At 45.4% G+C, this 13,938-nt stretch overlaps 1 protein-coding gene across 14 annotated transcripts in view; it reads right to left on the reverse strand.

Moving 5' to 3' along the window:
- The window catches only part of Dtnb (dystrobrevin beta), a 269,435-nt gene that overhangs the window by 4,113 nt on the left and 251,384 nt on the right, over window positions 1-13,938 (reverse strand). For 8 of the 14 annotated variants that reach the window (XM_074049317.1, XM_074049314.1, XM_074049321.1 and 5 more), the window contains 3 exons: window positions 4,673-4,832; window positions 3,803-3,892; window positions 1,003-1,056 (listed from right to left, as the gene is read on the reverse strand). In XM_074049317.1, the coding sequence (XP_073905418.1) occupies window positions 1,003-1,056; window positions 3,803-3,892; window positions 4,673-4,832 (304 nt within the window). Of the gene's footprint in view, window positions 1-1,002; window positions 1,057-1,078; window positions 1,241-1,655; window positions 1,766-3,802; window positions 3,893-4,672; window positions 4,833-13,938 lie in introns of those variants that run through there. The other 6 variants (XM_074049324.1, XM_074049318.1, XM_074049325.1 and 3 more) reach the window with 4 other exon arrangements.

Consider the following 13,938-nt stretch of genomic DNA (forward strand, 5'->3'; position numbering starts at 1 on the left):
CCCATCTTTCCTGCCTCACCTCCTGAGGATGACTGACTGCTCCATTTCTCTCTCCCATGCTCTCTATCACATTACCCTGTTCACAGTCTTACACAGGTTCATTTGCTGACACCCTACTAAGTGACAGGCACTGGGAATACAACACCAACCCAACGGACCAAAAGTCTGCATTGGGCACTTACATGTTGGAGGAATCCAGCAGCACACAGACTAATGTGGCATAGGAAGTACAGCTAACTCTCAAATATCCCAAGGGAGTTGTGCTATCTGTTCATCACAGCACCAAAGGACCAAGATCAAGAGCATGAAGTCGAGTCAGAAAGACCCAATTCATGGCCAACCCTGCCCTTCAGGAACTCCATGACAGTCCCTCAGAGCCTATTTCCTATTGCCAATTAGGCTGCTAAAATAAGATTATACGTGAAAATCATTGACCATAGTACTCTTCCCACATAACAAGCATTAAATAGGTTTTATGCATAAGAAAACTAGGAAAGTATTACTGTCCCTTGTTGACATGTTTCTTTCTTGCTTTCAATCTTCCAGGAAGCTGCAAAGCCATTTGGCTATTCCAGTCTATGACAATCTCTTGCATTTCAGACACGATTATTATTATACATTCCAGTTTACGATTAATTTTTCTGCTGCTTCATTTTATCTCCCACTTACTTTGCATACCTTGGTCTTGCTTTCCTAACTAGATTATCACCTCCTTGAAGCAAGGGGGTCATGTTTTGTGTCTTGCTTGAATCTACTTCCTGAATCCCTAACATCTAACAGGGTATCAGGAGATCAGGAAGCCTGTGTTGATCAACTGTTATTACCTGTAGGTAACCCCTGGCTGTAAGCTGAAAAAGCAGACAGAAGGAAATATAAGGGCTGCAGGTATGGGGAAGGTACAGCAGGAAGGAGGGCAGAAACAAAGCGGGAGGATGATGGCTTCTAAGGGCTCTATAGTTCAGGCTCCCATTCAAACTAGGGGTCCTGCTCAGCTGCCTTTACCTCTGTCTTTCCCATTTTGCATCTTCTCTTCTTCTTCCTCTGCACCTTCCTCTGCTGTGAAAACAAGTCCAAGGAGGCCAGTAAGCATTCAGCCAGCACAAGCATGGAAGGAGGGTGAGTTGGGTAACTGAGACTGACCAACAGCTCACAGCCTGCAGTCTCCAAAGGGCATAAACTTGCTTCTTCTGTGCCCAGTGAAGTCCATGCCCCAGCATTGTTGGATGGGAGCCTGGGAGCCCTGAGGTTGTAAGAAGCAGAGCAGCCTGGTATCAGTCACCTGCTGCTGGCTTGCTACTAGCTTCTCTGATGATTAGGGAGGGAGTGGGGGACCTGTTTTCCTTAGGCGATGACATCTACTAAGGTACCCCTGATATCGTACATTCAGGTTCAAGAAAGCAACCATAAAAGTATACGATGGAAGAATACCTAGATTAATACTGGCTTCTGTAAAAAAAAAAAAAAGGACTAAACTGAAACTAGAGGTTTTAGCTGAGAACAAACTGACTGTACTGTGCCAAGTGACCAGGAGGAATGGCTAATGCCATGTAAGGTTGCTTTCTCAGAGGCCCACTGAAGGGCAGCCACAGATCCCCGTGCTCTACAGGGACAAGCCCCTGTGATATGCAGCAGTGTGTTCAGCACTGGATGCTCACTTTGAATTGGGGCCTTGGAGGACTGGGCCACATCCTGCTTTGGCCAAACAGGACAGTAGAGTGAAAATCAGGTCACATTCAGGATGGTTGAAGGGACTGGGTAGAGTCACCTAAAGAAGAGAAGACGTAGGAAGAGCCATGTTATCTGCCATCAAACACTTGGAAGGTGACCTGCAAAGGAGGGTCCGGATGGACCAGGGCAGCTTTAGAGGGGAACAAGGGTAAATGAGCTGTAGGAAGGCTCCCCAGTAAGGAAGCACTTTCCAGTGATTACAGCTGATCATGAATGAGCATGTTGGAAATATTCAGAAGACTGTTTGAATATTGGGGAGCAAGTTGGATTAATGGACCTCTAGGACTCTTTGGAATTTGTGAAAATTTTTCTTGAAGGGTGAGGGAGGATAAGCTATGGGTATGTGTGGCATGTGGACCCTGAAAAGAGTATGAAAAGACAATCTGGATATCTACACTCATCCTAACAAAACCTTGAGAAGCCAAGGTCAAGGAAATAGTGAAGATATGTTGGTGTTGGTAAGGTTTTTCACTTGCTGAGAAACTGGCTCTTCTCATGTAAAAAACACTGATTTCTGCATTGTGTGGGATGCCATGCCACCTGTGGATTTAGTCCACATCTACCCGCGGGCTTCAGTGCTTGGGAGAGAGGAGCGTCAGGGAAAGGCATTCTGGGTGGGCTCAGAGCACTGGCTTTGTATTCTGAGAATCACTTACCACATTTGTAAATTAAGGGGCTGGACAATGTGTTCTCATGTACCTTGTAAATGACATTACATAATTTTGTTAAAACAATCCTTTCTTATTATGAAACACTGCTGAGTGCCCCTATAAACATTTAACTTTTGTGAAGACATTTGGCCTCTATGCTTTTTGTTTACTGAGGCTCAGTTACTTTCAACTGCATCACATTCTTATCTTACTGTGCTGAACGCAAGCCACTTCTTTTGCATAAGCCCTAACAAGTGGCCACAATGCACAAGTGTACTTCATTTCCTAAACTCCCCTAAGAAATTCCCTCTAAAAGTGGGAGGGAGGCCTGTTAGGAAGCTACATTGGGGAGGGACTTTGTAATCAGCTGTGAAGGCATCCCCAAAACCATCACCTCTCTAGTTTATGTGTGTGCATGGAGAGGGGCTGTGCTTCTGCAGGCCAGATGGAGAGGGGCCTGATAAAGCTCCTGGAGTAGAGAACTTTGGTCCGACCTGAGCTGGGAGCCACCTAGGCTTGCCTTCCAAAGTGTCTGAATAGCTCCTGGAAAACTGCTTTGACTTTTATTTAATAGCCTGGCTAAGCACTGTGTTAGTTGACAGGGGAAAGAGATGTGCCTTTGGTGTAAGGAACTAAAGCACTCAGGAAGGGAATTCACTTCTAACGTGTCACATGGGAATCCCACCGCTGGAAAACAACTTGTAAGTGTTGGGTGGCTTCATTACTGATGGAAATTGTGGGGGTGATGGCTCCCCAAAGGCTTTGGTTTTGTCTTTCCTGGGTTTAACAGAAAAGGAAAAGGCCTCGAGGCAGACGTCTCTGGGAAGGCACTGCAGTGGCTAAGTGAGAGAGATGGAGAAAAGAGGTCAGGTAAGACTCAACATGAAGAGCGAAGGAAGCAGCAGGTGACGAACTTCAGGTGAAATCAGAGCCTGGTCATGAATAAAAGGAGAGGAGAGGACAGGATTTCAAAACTGAAACAAATAGGAGAGAGCAGAGGGCAGGAGGAGAAGGCCCGGCATGGAGGTGCTGACTTGCTGTAGCATCTGGGAAGCTTCAGAGTGAGCCGGTGGTCAGCTAGAGAGCCACTGTGGACGGATCGCAGACAGGAGAAAAGTGAGTGAATTCAGAATTCAGAACTGAATTTTCTGGCTGTGCTGCAGAGCTGAATTCAGAATTCAGAATTGCATTTTCTCCAGCAGACATATTCTTAAGATAAATCTAAATGTGTAATTGTCCCTCTGTGATCACGGGTGGGAGGGAACCACGCTGGGTGAAGATCACCTGTGTTCCTGGAATGCAAAACTGTGCAGTGAAATGACAGTGTGTGCCTGTGATGACCTTCTGCCAGTGCAGGGAGGAGGTGAGGTGGGCAAGGGCATGGAGGAAGGGGATGGAGGCCAGTGGGGAGCCCTGGGTTTCACCTGAATGGAGCTCCTTCACCAGGGATGACATGGTGTTGGTGATGGAGTCAGCAGCCACCAGCAGGTCATTGCGGAGGTTTCTCCTCGTACCTGAGGAGAGTGAGAGCAGATGGCGATGCAGGGTGGGTGGGCACAGAGAGGAGAACCCAGCAGATGACTTGGGACCCAGGTGCAGAACAGCTAAGGGGAGATGGGGCCGGCACAGCTCCACCTGCTCCCCATACATCGGAAACCCACTGTTCCTACACCATCTGTCTTCTCTATCTGGAGAGTAGGGTTCTGTGTCAGGTCCACACTTCAAATGGCCACTGTACCAAAAAAAGTGGGATTCCAGAACCTCCCTCACCTGAGGTGCCCAGCAGCCTTAGGGGGTTTAATTCTCCAATACCACCACCTCCTCCTGCTTGTGTCTTGAGCCAGCTCAAGACTTCCTTCCCCATTACTAAGACTGCAGGCCCCTGTGGCAACTACCTGCTGACTGACCTTCAGCGGCCCTATGTCTAGTACCATTCTTCCTGCTTTTGCTTCTTCTACAGACCTTCTAGGCCAAGTGCATGACTTTGGGTTATTCCATTCAGTTCCTCTGGAGGAAGCGAAGCCCAAAGGGCCAGGTTCTTCCCTTAACTCAGGGCAGAGAGCACAGAAGCCAGGAGGCCTGTTCTCTGCACAATATGAAGCCTGCAAACCTCCCTCCAACTGAAGATCTGCCCACCTACTGAGATGGGGCCAGTACATGACTTACTTATCCCATAAATCTGATATCAAAGGCCAGCACACAAAATGTAAGGAACCAGAAAAAAAATCTCAACAGCAATCTTGTACATGCTCTGACCTTATCAGCTCCCTATTAGACTCAGCCTAGGAACTCACCTTGTGCAAAGGCCTCCTGCACATCTCCCCCAACTCCGCTTGGCGAGTCCTGTGGGCAGTGGGTGGGGGTGGAGCCAGCAGATACGGAGCGGACAGGCATGGGCATGGGGCGGACACCTCCGTGGGTGGGTGATGTGTGCGGTGATCCTGTGGCCTGAGCCTGGAAGGATCAGAGAGCAAACATGTCACCTCAAGTGTCTGGCCTCTTTAAGGAAGAGGGAAGCCCTTCTCAGTCAGTTTGAACCATGACACATGATCATGTTTGAAAAGAAGGAGCCAGCCGGTCCTGGGGAAAGGGAGAAAAGGAAGAAGGAATGGGTCAAGAGAGGAAGGGAGAGAGAGCAACATAAGGACAGGCTAAGAATGGTAGGAAAAGAGGCAGCCAGCAGCGGAGGCAAAGCCTTCAGGTGGACAGACTGGGCAGAGCAGCTGACTTTAGGATCTAGCAGGGGTCGACTCCCACTAGGGAGAACTAACACACAGACAGCCTCATGTGTGTAGGCACATTCACACACATTCTCATTGCCCAAGAACCTGGGGGTAGAAAGCATGTATGTTTTTATATGAATTTTACAGAAGAAAGGAGAGAAAAGAGCCAAGAGCATGCAAGAGGCTGTACGAGAGCCTAGGAGGCTGTAAGGCTGTCCAGCTTGCCAGAGGCGGATGCTGGAACAACCCCGAGGCTCCAAGTGCAGCAGCCTTTGTCTAGGCAGCAGCTCCCACCTTCAGAGGCACTCCTGAGTTGTGGGTTAGGAGCTCAGCTGCAGGGTGCTTTCCATGGACTAGGTCAGCAGGACTGTCACATTGTACCTGTTCTAGTGAGGTCTGTCATGTGCACCTCTGGGGACCAGATGAGAATGGCCACATGTTAAATAGGAGGCTAACTTCTCTTGTGAAGGCCTGGCATAGTTTTAAAGAAGCAATGGGATAAAATAAGTAGAAGAAGGAAACTCCAGTCAAAGGCAATTCCCAGAGCCTGTGGCTCTGCTGCATGGTGGTTTTTTCTCTTTTTTTTTGTGGGACTGGGATTCGAACTCAGGGCCTCATGCTTGCTAGGCAGGCACTCTACCACTTGAGCCACTCCACCAGTCCTGCTCTGCTGCTCGTCAGAGCCAGGGGAATTGGTGTGGCATAGAGACTGGTTTTCTGTGTAAGCAAAACTAGGAAAATATAAGCCAAAGTATTAGAATGGGCTACAGCTCAGCAACCCTACAGAGAGAATCTCCCACAGGCTGGGAGACTGTGCGCACAACACATCACCTTAGTACTGCAGCATGTGGGCGATGAATGGAAGAAATGGTCTGCTCTCTCTGGTTCCTATTTGTTGTTTATTTGCTTCCTTACACAGGGTCCTGCCTAAGTCTCCTGAGTGCTTGGATTACGGGATTGTGCCAGCATGCCTGGCTCTCTGTGGTTCTTATCTGAATTGTGTGTGTATGTTTGTTTTGAGAAATAAAAAAATTTCATAAAACTAAAAGGTATAACATCAGAAGCAACCACAAATGAAGTTATTAATACTGTGTCAAGTTTATTTCAACCTAGAAACAGTGCAGATAAATCTGAAGACCTTTTCTTTCCAGCTCCAGCTCCTTCCTCTTTTCCCTTCAGAGGCTTCCTCTTTTCTTTATGAGATTTTGGAGTTAAACTTTTTAATATGTGCACATGTATAACTGAATAACATATATCTATGCTTTTTAATTTTGCATGAATGGTACGGTACTGCAAATAATATTTTGCAATTTGCTTTTATCATTGAGCATACTAAATGATAGAGTAATCTACAATACACATAAATGTGAACTTAGACCTTTACCTCACACCATATTAATCCTCCCCCCCAAAAGAACCTTCAAAAATGAAACATAGCTCTTATGGTTAGTAAGAGCTAAAGCAACAAAATTTCTCAAACCATAAAGAAAAAAAAAATCTAGGACGGGGGGCATGGTTCAAGTGGTAGAGTGCTTGCCTGGCAAGCACAAGACCCTAAATTCAATCAGCAATGCCTTAACAAAAAAATAATAAAAATCTGGGGCCTTGGGTTAGGTAGAGATATCTTAGGGTTTTTTTGTTTGTTTGTTTGTTTGCAGTACTAAAGTTTGAACTCAGAGCCTTCACTAAGTTAAGTTGCTCCACCAGTCCTTTTTTTGTGAAGGAATTTTCAAGATAAGGTCTTGTGAACTATTTGCCTGGTCTGGCTTCGAACTGTGATCCTCCTGATCTCTGCCTCCTGAGTAGCTATCATTATTGGTGTAAGACCCTGGTTCTTTTTTTTTTTGGTAGTACTGCAGGGGTTGAACTCAGGGCCTTAGCACTTGCTAGGCAGGTGTTCTGCCACTTGAGCCACTCTGCCAGTCCTTTTTACATTGGCTGTTTTTGGGACAGGCCCTCACTTTACACCCAGGTCAGCTTGGACCTGGATCCTCCTATTCGTTCTTCCTTGTGTAGCTGGAAAGACAGGTAGGTGCCACTATATCCAGCCTTTGGTTAAGATGGGGTTTCGTGAACTTTTTCCCTGGGCTGGCCTTGAATCTCCCTATTTCTGCCTCTAGAACCAAGAAATGTAAAAGAAAAAACTGAAAAACTGGTTTTTGTCAAAATTAAAAACTTTTGCTAAAACAGCTACAAGAGGATTTTGAATGTTTTTGTAAGAAATGATAAATGCTTACAATGATGGATAGCCTAAGTTGACAGATACACAATGTTAAATGTACTGACACACCACAGTGTATCCCCCAAAATGTACAGTTTTTATCTTAAAAAAAAAAAAACTTTAGCTCTCCAAAATACACTATTAAATCCCATATGGACAAATCAATTCAAAATGGATCAACTACCTAATGTGAAAGTAGGAAGTATAAAACTCTTAGACAACAGCATGGGGGAAAGTTTTATGACCTTGGATTAGGCAATGACTTTTAGGAAATGACACCAAAAGTATAAACTCTAAAACAAAACAAAAAAGACAAATTAAACATAATCAAATTTAAATTCTTTTGTGCTTCAAAGGACACGATGAAAATGAAAAGATGGGCCACGTGTGGTGGCTACTTGGGAAGCAGAGATGGGGGATTTTAGTCTGGCAAAAGTTAGTGAGATCCTATCCGAAACATTAACTAAAAGCAAGAGGGTTGGGAGTGTGACTGAAGTGGCAGAGAACTAGCACACACAAAGCCCTGAGTTTAGTCCCCAGTGCCAAAAAATGACAAAAACAACAAAAAAATGAAAAGACCCACATGAAGGGAGAAAAATCTTGAAATTATATATCTGGTAAAGGTCCTGTATTTGGTACATACAAATAACTCCTACAACTCAGGAATAAAAGGACAAATCGCCTAATTGTCACATGTGCAAAGGATCCGAGTAGACATTTCTCCACAGAAGACGCATAAATGTCCCACAGGCATGTGAAAAGATGTTTGACATTCTAGACAGTAGGGGAAATGCAAATTAAAGCCACAACGAGACACCTGTCTATTGTAAAATAGACAGGAATAACAAGAGGTAGAGAGATTGGACCCCTCCCCGCCCCCACAGCAGTAGAAATGTAAAATGGACAGGCTGCTTAGGAAAACAGCCTAGCAGTTCCTCCAAAGGTTAAACTTTGGGTACCATATGACCAGCAATTCCACTCCTAGATAGATATCCAAGAGAAACAAAAACATATGTTCCCATAAAAATCTGTATCCAAATGTTCACAGCAGCATTATTCAACAGTCAAAAACTGGAAGCAACTCAAATGTCCACCAAGCAATGAATGAATGGAATAAAGTGTGATGTACCCATACAATGGAATATTATTTGGCAATAGAAAGGAATGAAATACTGATAGGAGTTATAACATGAATGAAACTTGAAAATATTTTGCTAAGTTGAAGAAGCCAATCACAAAAGATCAATATTGTATGACTCCACTTATGTGAAATGCTCAGCACTGGCAAATCCATAGAGATAGACAACAGATAGATTAGTGGTTATCTGATGTAGGGTATTTTAACAATGAGAAATAACTATCAAATGAGTGTGAGCTTTCTTTATGAGGCTGACAAAGTGTTTCTAAAATTGATGTTAATAATGATTGTACTACTTGGTGAATACATTAAAAACTAAATTTACACTTTAAAATGGCAAATTGTATGGTATATGAATTGTATTTTAATAAAATTATTATAAAAAGATACCAGAAAGAAAAATAAAAATATAAGGCACAGACTGGTGAAAATATTTGCAAATTATTTCTGAGAACTTGTGTCCAGAACATACAAAGAACTCTTACAATTCAAGAATAAGACAAGCAACCCAATTACAAAGATTTGAAAGATATCACCAGAGGAGATGCCCAAATAGCCTAGTGATCCCATGAAAGATGCTCAACACGAGAAGTCATGGGAAAAGGAAGCTGAAGACGATGCAGCACAGCTTATCGTCCACCAAGAGCAGCAATCAGACTGGCAGAAGAGGGGAACCCACTTCTGTGCAATGATGAGACCGTGAAAGATACAACTGATTCAGAAAATATTTCAGCAGTTTCTTAATATGTTAAAACATAAGCCTAACCATATAACCCAGAACATTCCACGTCTGAGTATTTCATTTCTGAGGAGAAATGAAAATATGTCCACCCAAAACATACACAAATGTTCACTGGCAACAGCTTAGTAGCCCAAAGTGGAAGCAACCCCAAAGTCCATTAACTTGGATTAATTAAGTGTACACACACACACACACACACACACACATATTATGGGATACTCTTTTTTGCTACATAAAGATAATAAAAGTATTTTGTAATTGTTTCTCTCTTGTAATAATTTTCCATCGGCGATTAAATATGTTCTATTTTGTGACATAGCTCTGTTCTATTTTTGTCAGTGGTTACAAAACATTTTATTATTACTCACTTTTTCAGAGTATGTGTCTTTTCTTCCTAGTTGGTTTATGAATGCATTATGAGTCCTGTTTTGACCAGTTAACAATACTCAATATTAACCAGTGTATTTTGGGGACTCTTCTACCTTTTATCATATAGTCACTATCATTCCCTGCTTTGGGGTCATTTTTACAGGAGTTGGGCAAATAATGAACAAAATTCATGATTTCCAAGGTCTAAACATGCTGCCTTCTGGGCATAAGGCCTAACAGTTTCAGTCCCAGTCCAAACAAGATAAGGAAGCTGGGGAGAGAAGGGAGAAAACATGCAGACAAGGCAAGAGAGTCTGATTCAGGAAAGTCCTATGACCTAAGCTTGGAATGTGAGCGATCAGAAAAGTAGTGGATACTGGTAGAGCCCAGGGTCTGAGGAAGCAGGAAGAAGATGGGCCACCCAGGTTGCTTGAACAGCCCAGGTGAACACCCCATGCTCCCTGTGGTCAATGGTTTTGCCATAGCTGACAGTGGTTTAATGGTGAGGCCATAACCCCAGTGGTCTCTCATCCCAGAGGAGTCAAACCCTCGATGGACCTTGGGAACTGGAGGAACTGTGAATTTCAGATGCCTCAGCCATGGAGCTGGGAGTACTGCCTCCGAGAATCAGGCCTGCCCACCACCAGGGACCTGATGGGACTGTGCTGTCCCATCAACGTGGAGATAGGGACACTCCTCCACTGAGGCCACAGTCCCCCCATGCAAGTCCCTGACCCAGCAACAATGTCAGGGGCAGGGGCAGGACTTTCTGAGGGAGCGACTCCAGAGTTGGACTGGAAATGCCTGGATTAAGTGTGTAGTTCAGATAGAGTAAGAACTCAAGATGGAAACTAGACCCAGAAAAAAAAAGTGACCTACGAAATCCAAACTCACTTCACCAAATGACAGATATCTTCATCCCCTTAGAGGGCTACCCAGAATTAAGCACATGGTGAGTCCTCACCAAATGTTCCCCATATGATCTGGGCAGGCATTACTACCTTCAGGGCAAAGTTACAGACCCTAAAATGAATACATAGCTGCTTTTTAAGAACATGAAACTAAACCTCTGCAAATGTTTTAATATGAAAATAATGATGGGGATGAGACAAGAGAGATGGGCAGCCACATATGGCTAAAACTCTAGGACTGGAAAGTGGAACCTTCCGCCCACCATCAGCTTGAAAATTGACCCTTTCCTGGGGTCACTGCCCAGAAATGCCTTGTGAGGAAGAGAAATGTAAGATTCTTGAAGTTCTTTTCATTCACAGCAGCTGAAACAGCAAAGCAATGACCACTGGGAAAGGGAAATTTTCCTCCTGGGCCTCATACTCCAGTTCTTGGCTTCAATCTAGGATCTTACTGGATTGACCAGAACAGAGCCAACAAGGGCTCACTGAATTCTGGTTTGGGCAAAGTCATGCCAGTCTGGCATCTTGGACAAGTCAAAGACACAAAGTATAGCCCACTGATATGCACCTGCTTCAGCCCACTCAAGGCCAAAGATCAGGAAGTCTAGTGGCTGTTAGTGTTGGATGAGGAATGCAGGGGTGTCAGTTGACTTCACCATCAGGTGGTTTTGACAAAAGGGCAAGAGGACTGGCAACAGTTATTGCAATCTGTGAAAAGGCTATCCCCTCTCTTGCTGTTAGGTGCTAACAGTGAATGTTCTGTCCTCCAGCTGCACCACTCCCCTCCACTGTCCGCCTGCTCCTGCTGCTGTCACTCTCACTGTCACCGCCTCCAGACTGAGACTGAGTCTTCCTGAAATGCTCCATAGAGCATCTCTCCTGCCCCAGCACTGTCCTACTCCTTAAATTCATCTTCTGCGCCTTTGTGCTCAGCGCGCTTGTTAAGAGACAAGGAGCAACTTCTCACCCCTTCTCTTCAGTAATACACGAAGTAGGAACGCAGTAGGCAATAAGCTCCAGGGAGTAAGAAATCTATCCATCACTGGAAAATCTTCATGTGAACTAAATGTGGTCACCAGAGCTGAGATGGCCCCAAATGGACACCCCCCCCACACTCATATCCCGGTGTAATCTCCTGCCCTGCATATGGGTTGGGCGTAAGTAGGGACTTGTTTCTAATGAACTAGACAAACAGGATGGATGCCACTCTCAGGTGAGGTTATAGGGGCTGGGGGAGTGGCTCAAGTGGTAAAGTGCCTGCCTAGCAAGTGAGAGGCCATGAGTTCAAACTTCTGCACTGCCAAAAAAAAAAAAAAGAAAAGAAAAAGAAAAGGACAAGGTTACAAAGTGATTATTTATTTGTCTATCTCTTTCTCTGCTTGTGCTCTGATGAGGCCAGCTGCCACTGGGTGAACTGCCCTGAGGAGAGGGACCAAGGGCAGCTCCCAGTTAACAGACAGCACTGCCTGGAGGCCTTCATTCCAACAAACCACGAGGAAAGGAACCCTGCCAACAACCATGTGAATTCTGCAGCCTTGCTACCATGACTGTAGCTGCCAGAGACCCTGAGCTGAAGCACCTGGGAAATAGCGGAAGGTTCCTGGCCCACGGGAGTTGTGAGGTAATCGATATATTTGCTCAAAACCACAGATTTTGTGGTAATGTGTTGTACAAAACAGGTAACTCATACATCAGGGCTTGTTGCTGCTGCTGTTTGTTTAATACATTAGTGGACACTCACATAAGAGGGGCATTTGATTGACAAAGGGTGGAGGAATTTGGGAAGCACCAGGACCAGAGGTCCTCATAACAGGCCGAGAGGCCCATGGATGAGAAAAAAAGCAGGGAGAGATAACAGAAAAACACTTCCTAACTTGAGGATGTGCCAAGGACCCTGAGTCCATTTGCATGTCCCAGTGCTGAAAGTCCCAGCCTCTTCAGTCAAGTACTGTTAGGAACCTAATAGCATTTCTGTGCTTCCAGAGGAAGGAGGGAGGCTACAGGCTCTGAGATGCGATCCCAATGCTTCTCACTGGCCTGGGTAAACATTAGGCAGCCAGAGGAGTCAGTGACAGGACATGGAATAGAATTTGGAGGCCTGGCTTCTTCTCTTGACTGTGCAGTCCACACATCCTACTGTTTCTAGGGCTCAGCCTCCTCCTTGTAAACTGAGGAGAACCAGCTAGCTGACACTGAAGTGTTTTTCAGACATGAAATCCTGTGACCTATGATCTTCACCCTCATCTCAGAAATGCCATGTGACCCTAGCTTGATCTCAGTTGAAGCAACCGTCAGGGAAGGGCATGCTTCTGAAGGCTCTGCAGCCATCTCAGGGTCACACAATGGCATGTGCTACTTACAACTCACCTTCCTCATGAGTGGAGCCAATACCAGAGACGCTGCCCATGAAGTCCTTGAGCAGATGAAGCTGACGTGGGGGGTGCGGGGAGCAGGTGCTACGCAGAGGATGAGGCTAGCTTCAGAATGCGAATAACGAAGTGAGCACAAGGCTCGTGCATGGTGCCCACAGTTTGAGACAGCCCCTGCAGGCCAGAGCACTTGTGGAGCCTCACCTGGGGTCTTGGTAGACTTATTCACTCTTTGTTCATGACAGGCAGGGCCAGACAGACGATGAAACCAAGAGCTGCCATGAGATGCTGCACTTGCAGCAGCTGAGCTTTGGTTTGTGAGGCAGGCCCCTCCATGGAGACCGTCAGGTGCTCAGGTTAGCCAACACCCATCCAGAATAAGCAGTACAGTGCAAGGCTGGGGCACACCCAGCCGGCAGCTTGGGATTATGGGAAACCTGAGCTACACAGAAATCTGCAGAGGTTGAGAAGCTAGTCAGGCAGCTCCAAGGGGATAGGACGAGTATAAACCTACCACAAACCTTGGGTTTCAGCTGCCAGGAGAGGGGCTATCGCAGGGAAGGAAGGGAAGCTTTACAATATGAGACTGTGTTTTCAGTTTCCTGACACAAAGACAGTGGAATCATGCAATACGCCCTATAACTAAGGCTCAAGTGTAGCATAGGCCAATCATGTGCTTCGCCAATAACCAAACGCAGTAAGTACCCTGTAACTCAGGTTTTCTGAATACAGAGGTCCCTTGTGTTTGGACACAATTCTGCAGGAAATGTAGAGCTGGAGAAACATTCCAGTCTGAGCAGCTTTCTAGACTGCTGGCTCTTCACTTTTCAAGTCAGCAAAGACTCCCAGAATCTGAGAAAGCTGTGCATCAGGCTCTGAGAAAAGTATGTGGAAATTATGACCCAGGAAAATAGTCTACTTTAGGCCAACATTCATTTTATAGTTAAGGAGGAGACTGAGACCTAGGGAAGCCACAAGGTCACAAACAAATCAGTAGGAAGGCACCCGGGTCTTCTAAAAAACAAAGCATGTGGGATATTGGTCAAGACTTCTCACTACTTCCCTCCCCCTTCTCCTTCCTTTCCTT

Source organism: Castor canadensis, chromosome 12 (genome assembly GCF_047511655.1).
Source record: "Castor canadensis chromosome 12, mCasCan1.hap1v2, whole genome shotgun sequence".
Lineage (NCBI taxonomy): Eukaryota > Metazoa > Chordata > Mammalia > Rodentia > Castoridae > Castor > Castor canadensis.